The 7,323-nt window shown below is 48.0% G+C and overlaps 1 protein-coding gene and 1 pseudogene across 1 annotated transcript in view; both read right to left on the reverse strand.

Moving 5' to 3' along the window:
- Positions 1-1,202: 1,202 nt before the first annotated feature.
- Positions 1,203-5,543, reverse strand: LOC105543844 (annotated as a pseudogene).
- Positions 5,544-6,867: 1,324 nt separating this feature from the next.
- Positions 6,868-7,323, reverse strand: part of ITGA2B (integrin, alpha 2b (platelet glycoprotein IIb of IIb/IIIa complex, antigen CD41)) — an 18,812-nt gene continuing 18,356 nt past the window's right edge. The window contains exon 30 of the mRNA XM_011985918.1: positions 6,868-7,106. Within this exon, the coding sequence (XP_011841308.1) occupies positions 7,047-7,106 (60 nt within the window). The 3' untranslated portion in view covers positions 6,868-7,046. The remainder of the gene's footprint in view (positions 7,107-7,323) is intronic.

Raw genomic sequence — 7,323 nt, forward strand, 5'->3', positions numbered from 1 at the left:
CTCCGCCCGCCTCCCCCCAGTACTGCCCACCTTCAGCCCACCCCGCAGCCCCTGCTCTGCGCTCCCAGACTCTGTGCTGCAAAGGAGTGTCGGGATTAGGGTCCCATCACCCGGGTTCTTGGGTTTTGAGAGTACCCAAAATTAGTGCAGAATTTTTTTGTGTGTAGGTTGGGAGTGGCTATTGCTTACAACACTCTCAAGGGGTACGGTCATGAAAGTCTCAGAAAAGTGTAAGAACTCCCTGCTCGATGACCCCCTTCTCCCGGCAAAACACCTAGGCAGTGCTGGGGCAGGGAAGGCCCCCTAGACACCCCTAAGTCTCTTTTTTGTTTGTGAGACAGAATTTTTTTTTTTTTTTTCAGGGACAAGTGAAGATTTATTTTTGGGCCTTTCTTACTATTTCAAGTCTTTTTTCAAAACAAGGCCCCAGGAATCTCCAGATTCAATTATGTCCCTGGGCTTGGTCGACTGGTGCAGGAGTCTTGGGGAGCCCTGTACAAATGCTAGAGTTACTCATTTACCAACACTAAACTCTAGGATAGAAGATGCCCATGGAATGTGCTGATTTTAGATGAGGTGGCAGCCAATGTAGAAAATGCTGGAATTTTTCCTTGGAACTGGACTGTGATGAGAGGTGCTTGCCATGAACATAGGCTAGTGTCGTCTTCTTCTTCTTCTTCTTCTTCTTCTTCTTCCTCCTCCTCCTTCTTCTTCTTTTTCTTCTTCTTCTTTCTTTCTTTCTTTATTTATTTATTTTATTTATTTTTTTTACAAGAGTCTTGCTCTTTTGCCCAGGCTGGAGTGCAGTGGTGAGGTCTTGGCTCACTGCACCCTCTGCCTCCCAGGTTCAAGTGATTCTTATGCCTCACCCTCCCAAGTAGCTGGGACTACAGGTGCGTGCCACCATGCCCAGCTAAGTTTTATATTTTTAGTAGAGACAGTGTTTCACTATGTTGGCCAGGCTGGTCTCGAACTCCTGACCTCAGGTGATCTACCCACCTCGGCCTCTCAAAGTGCTGGGATTACAGGTGTGAGCTACTGTCTTTTCTTTGACCTTTCCTTTCCAGTTTTTGAAGATAAAGCTGGAAATAATCTTCTCTGAAGATACTTGATAAAAATTCCCATAAAAACAAAAACACATGCTTCTACTACACGTGCTTCCACTTCACTGATAAAAATTTACTGCAGTTTGGCACCTGGGTCTAGTTCAGCTGGCAGATGAGCTGACTGATGCATTCACCCCGATAGCCAGGTGTGCCCATCTCATTGAGGAAGCCCACTCTATTTTTGGTAGCATGATGGGCCACTGAGAGGTGGAAAGGGCGCAAGAACCATGAGATCTCCTGGAAATGCTTCCCTGGGAAGGCAATTTCATGAATGAGGTCTTCCAAGCAAATGACACCAAACTTCCCCAGGTGCTCTCCAATCACTGTGTTGTCTGTCAGAGGGATGATCTTATTCTTGACCTTGGCTTGTCCGTGTTTCAAAATGAGTTCCTGGACAGACTTCTGATTTGGAAATCCCCAGGTCACATAAGGTTCCACTATACGCAGCATTTTTAGGTTCTGGGGGGTGACATTTACAAAGACACCACTAAAAATGTTATTTAGGCAAAGTCTTACAAATGGTTCTCTGCACCAATAAACTCACGCCATCAATTCTTTCGATGCATACAACAAAGGTCAAGGAATGTTTATCTGGCAATTCCAAGGCGTGACATTTGACTTCTAGTCGTCTGAGATGCATTTTGTCACATTTCTGCTGCTAGGAATCATGTAGGAATGATTCCAGTTGCTTAAACTTGAGCCCTTTTCCTTCCCTCTGCTCCTTCTTTGACAAAAGTGCCTGCTTTGCCTGGGTGGCTTTGAGGGCTTCATAAGCCTTCCTCTTTTTCAGGAGATTTTCTAGAACCAAAGGGATTTTTCTTTGCTCTTGCAAAGAAAAATCTTTCTAGTGTTGCAGCTACTGATCATTAAGAGTCTTTTGCTATCGCCCAGGCTGGAGTGCAATGATGCAATCTCAGCTCACTGCAACCTCCGCTTCCTGAGTTCAAGAGATTCTTGTGCCTCAGCCTCCTGAGTAGCTGGAATTACAGATGCCTGCCACCATGCCCGGCTAATTTTTGTATTTTTAGTAGAGATGGGGTTTCACTGTGTTGGCCAGGCTGGTCTTGAACTTGTGACCTCAGGTGATCCTCCCGCTCAGCCTCCCAAAGTGCTGGGATTACAGGTGTGAGCCACCGTGCCTAGCCCTAAGTCTCTTATTAAGCCACTGGCAAGTTACTCAGCCTTCTGGTCCTGTCTTCCTTTAAAATGGGAGTCGTCATAATCTCTGCCTCATAGGGTTGCTGTAATGACTAAATGAGATGTAATGACCAAATAATGATGTAAAGACTCTAGCACAAGCCTCACAGGAGCAGGGGCGTAATAAATGCTGCTATTGCTGACCCAGGGTGAGGTGGGGACTCACCTGTGCCCAGGTAATATGACGCATTGCTGGGCAGTGCTAATGGCTAAGGAGTGTTTCCAGAGCTGGCAGCAGCCTTTCTCTTCCACCAGTTGGTGATTCTCAGTGGTCTTGGTTCTGGCTTTGTGAATGATACACTGGGTCTCTCCTTTGTCCTCAGCCATTGAATCCTGTATTTGAGGACAGCTATTGGCTTGCCCTAGTCCCAGCCAAGCTCTCTTTCCTTCCAGTTCAATATTTCTGGTTGTCATCATCAATCAGTTTCCAGCTGGCCAAATCCTTATCTGGTATCTCTTCCCTGGTTCTCTCCGGTTTGTCACCTTCTCTTTCTCACCGTGTGGTGGCCAAGCCTAAGGGACTGGATACCTAAGGCAAGGACCCCATTTCCCAGAGAACAGCAGGCTTCCCTCCTGGTTGGGTCTTCTGATTTAAGGGGACATCATTATAAGCTTGTGGACAGAATGAAAACTGCCAGTGTATCTGTCTCTTTTCTTTCTCCCTTCCTTCTTCTTTTCATCTCTCTCTCTCTCTCTTTTCTTTTCTTTTCTTTCTTTCTTTCTTTTTTTTTTTTTTTTTTGAGACAGAGTCTTGTTCTGTTGCCCAGGCTGGAGTGCAGTGGCTGCGATCTCAGCTCACTGCAACCTCCACCTCCTGGGTTCACGCCATTCTCCTGCCTCAGCCTCCCGAGTAGCTGGGACTACAGGCTCCCGCCACCACGCCCGGCTAATTTTTTTGTATTTTTAGTAGAGACAGGGTTTCACCGTGTTAGTCAGGATGGTCTCGATCTCCTGATCTTGTGATCCACCCGCCTCGGCCTCCCAAAGGGCTGGGATTACAGGCATGGGCCACCGCGCCCAGCCTCTCTCTCTCTTTTCAACAGAAATTTCCATCTCACCAGATTTCCCAGTACTATTCTTATGTAACTAGTTTTTTGGAACCTCAGCACAAGACTTAGCACTCATCCCTGGTGAATTTCATCCTGTTGGTTTCTACCCAATTTTGCAATCTGTCAAGGCTGCCTTGAATCTGCTTCAGTTACCCATTGTATTGGAGCTCCCTCCCAGCCAGCAGCCATCTGCAGGGTGAAGAGTGGCTTCCTCTGCCTCCAGTCAAGCGACTCATGACAATGCCAGGCAGCCCAGGGCCAGGACGGAGCTTCATAGAGATCTCCTTCAGCTTTATCAGAATTGTTCAGGTCTAAATCCGAGTCTCTATGATCCAGCTCACATTTATGTCTTATCTATAAGGACAAATGCCAAATGCTTTGCTGGATCAAGATAAGTTGACTGGAGCCATCCAATTGCAATGATGGAAGGAGGAGGCAATTTGGCTGGTGTTCAAGGATCACTGCTTAATCTTTTCTTAAATGCGTTCAGTCACCCAAATAGAAACCTGTTCCGAAACTTGCCATGCATGTATGTCAAAATATTCTTTTCAGAATTTACTATTTACACCTTTGGGTAAAATCAAATACCAACAGCTTTTGCTGTTGTATTGTTCATCAATGGCTTCCCCCAACACTTGGCGTCAAGTCCAAAGTCCTCCCCATGGCCACGGGGTGTTCCTGCCCCCATCCCCCATCTCCTGGACCCTCACCCACCTGCCTCCAGCCACATGGGCCTCCTTGCTTTTTTTGAACACACTAAGCCAGCTCCTACCTCAGGGCCTTTTCACTGGCTGCTCTTTCTTTCCAGAACATTTTATCTTCATGTAGCTGCATGGCTCAGTCATTCATCTCCCTGCTTAGCTCATCAGAGAGGCCTTCCCTGACCACCCTACCTAAAATGTTAGCAGCACCCCTCCAAACATCCACCCAGCTAGTTGGGAGGCTGGGTGGATATATATATATATATTTTTTGAGATGGAGTGTCGCTCTGTTGCCAGGCTGGAGTATGCCTCCTGGGTTCAGGTGATTCTCCTGCCTCAGCCTCCTGAGTAGCTGGGATTACAGGTGTCCACCATCATGCCTGGCTAATTTTTGTATTTTTAGTAGAGACAGGGTTTCTCCATGTTGGCCAGGTTGTTCTCCAACTCCTGACCTGAGGTGATCTGCCCGCCTCAACCTCCCAAATGCTGGATTACAGGTCTGAGCCACCACACCTGGTCCACCCACATACAATCTATCACTCTCTCGTCACCTTTATTTTCACTCACAGCACTGACTGCCACTGACCATACATTTATTTATTTGTTTACTTTACTTTTTACCTCTGCAATGTAAGTTCCAGGAGGGCAGGGACATTGCTTTGTTCACTGCTGCATCCCAGCACTGGAATAGTGCCAGGCATGCAGTAGGTTCTCCATGATTATTTATTTTTATTTTTAATTAAAAAATTTTTTTTTAGCCAGGGTCTCAGTCTGTCACCCAGGCTGGAGTGTAATGGTGAGATCAAGGCTCACTGTAGCCTTGGCCTCCCGGGCTCAAGCAATCCTCCTGCCTCAGTCTCCTGAGTACCTGGGTCTACAGGCACATACCACCACACCTAGCTAGCAATTTTTATTTTCATTTTTATTTTTGAGATGGAGTTTGGCTTTTGTTGCCCAGGCTGGAGTGTAATGGCACAATCTCGGCTCACTGCAACCTCTGCCTCCCAGGTTCAAGTGATTCTCCAGCCTCAGCCTCCCAAGTAGCTGGGATTACAGGCGCCTGCTACCATGGCCAGCTAATTTTTTTGCATTTTTAGTACAGACGAGGTTTCACCATGTTGGCCAGGCTGGTCTTGAACTCCTCACCTCAGGTGATCTGCCCACCTCGGCCTCCCCCAAAGTGCTGGGATTACAGGCGTGAGCCACCTCACCCGGTCAATTTTTATTTTTTCAGAGACAGAGTCTTTCTCTGTTGCTCAGGCTGGAGTGCAGTGGCACGATCATAGCTCACTGTAGCCCAAAACTCCTGGGCTCAAGTGATCCTCCTGCCTCAGCCTCCCAAAGTGCTAGGATTACAGGCATGAGCCACCATGCCTGACCAATAAATATTTATTGAACCCAGGAATGAACAAATCCCTCAGGACTCCAGGGAGACCTCCCTACCTCTGCCTCTCAGCTGTACTCACCACAGCTGGAGAGCTGTCTTCCATCCTCATCTTCTTTCCTGGCTAAAGGCTCTTCTTGGTGGGTAGCCAGGGAGCAATGCTCGCTCTCTCTTCCCTGGCATGATGCTGCCTTCCTCAGGCAACAGCTGAGCCAGCCTCCCTCTGCCCCTTCTCACTCCAAACAGCTTTAAAGGCCTTTTTTGATAGAAAGGCAGGGAGAGCATGTTGTTTTTCCACACCTCAGGTCACTGTGAAGTTTACCCTTCCAAAATTGTAACAAATATGCTATTTAAAGCTGCCCTGGCTGGGCGCCGTGGTTCACGCCTATAATCCCAGCACTTTGGGAGGCCAAGGTGGTGGATCACCTGAGGCCAGGAGTTCAAGACCAGCCTGACCAACATGGTGAAATCCATTCTCTACTAAAAATATGAAAATTAACCAGCTGTGGTGGTGTGCTCCTGTAGTCCCAGCTACTCAGGAGGCAGAGGCAGGAGAATTGCTTGAACCTCTGAGGCGAAGGTTGCAGTGAGCCAAGATTATGCCATTGCACTCCAGCTTGGGCAAGAGTAAGATTCTGTCTCAAAAATAAAATATAAATTAAATAAATAAAGCTGCCCACCAAGGACACAGCCTGCCTTCTCTGATGCTGCCACCCCATCACCTGTCTCTTATACACATCTAGATGTGTATAAGAGACAGGTGTAAGATTCTGTCTCAAAAATAAAATATAAATTAAATAAATAAAGCTGCCCACCAAGGACACAGCCTGCCTTCTCTGATGCTGCCACCCCATCACCTGCCCTCCCATCCCATCCTGCCCTTAGACATGTTCATCCCTCTCCAGTCTTCCTTCAGGCCCTGCCACCCTTTCTCCTTTTTTTTTTTTTTTTTCCCTTTGAGACTAGAGTTTCGCTCTTGTTGCCCAGGCTGGAGTACAATGGCGCAATCTTGGCTCACTGCAAACTCTGCCTCCTATATTCAAGCGATTCTCCTGCCTCAGCCTCCCAACTAGCTGGGATTACAGGCATGCGCCACCAGGCCCAGCTTATTTCATATTTTTAGTAGAGATGGGGTTTCTCCATGTTGGTAAGGCTGGTCTCGAACTCTCAACCTCAGGTGATCCGCCCACCTCGGCCTCCCAAACTAGTGGGATTACAGGCAGGAGCCACTGCGCCTGGCTCTCCCTCTTTTCTTATACCTGCCACCCCAACTCTGCACTCCCTGACACTCCCCAAAGACAGTGATTTGCACACTTTGCCCTGGCAGAGACCTTCTCTGTTCACACTTCCACCAGCCCTAGGTCCCTGTCCAAAACATTTCTTTGGTCCTCTCTCCTCTGGCCCCAAAAGGAGGCAGCATGCTCAGCATCAGGGCTCAGTCTCTTTATTAGGCAGCAGGAGGGGGTGACCCAGCTCTGTTGGGAGAGAAATGACACCAAGAGGACCCCATGGAACAGCTCCAACCCAAAGCTTGGAGGCAACTCATTGGAGAAGGGGTGGTGCAGGTAGCATGCCCAACCCTCCTGCTAGAACAGTATAGGCTGCACCATCACTCCCCCTCTTCATCATCTTCTTCCAGGGGTGGCCGGTTCCGCTTGAAGAAGCCGACCTGGGGGTACACGGGGGCCAAGGTCAGGGTATAGAGATGATCTGTCAGCCCCAGAGCACGTGTGAGGAAGTATGCTAGCTACGAGCGCCTCCCTGGACCAGCACAGAACACGAACCCCACTGTACTCACAAATGGATGCCTTTTGACATTTACAGATAATGCATGGAACAAATGGTTGGGTTTTTGTTTTTTCTCCCCTGAGTTTTTTTTTTTTTTT

Source organism: Mandrillus leucophaeus, unplaced genomic scaffold, assembly GCF_000951045.1.
Source record: "Mandrillus leucophaeus isolate KB7577 unplaced genomic scaffold, Mleu.le_1.0 Scaffold290, whole genome shotgun sequence".
Lineage (NCBI taxonomy): Eukaryota > Metazoa > Chordata > Mammalia > Primates > Cercopithecidae > Mandrillus > Mandrillus leucophaeus.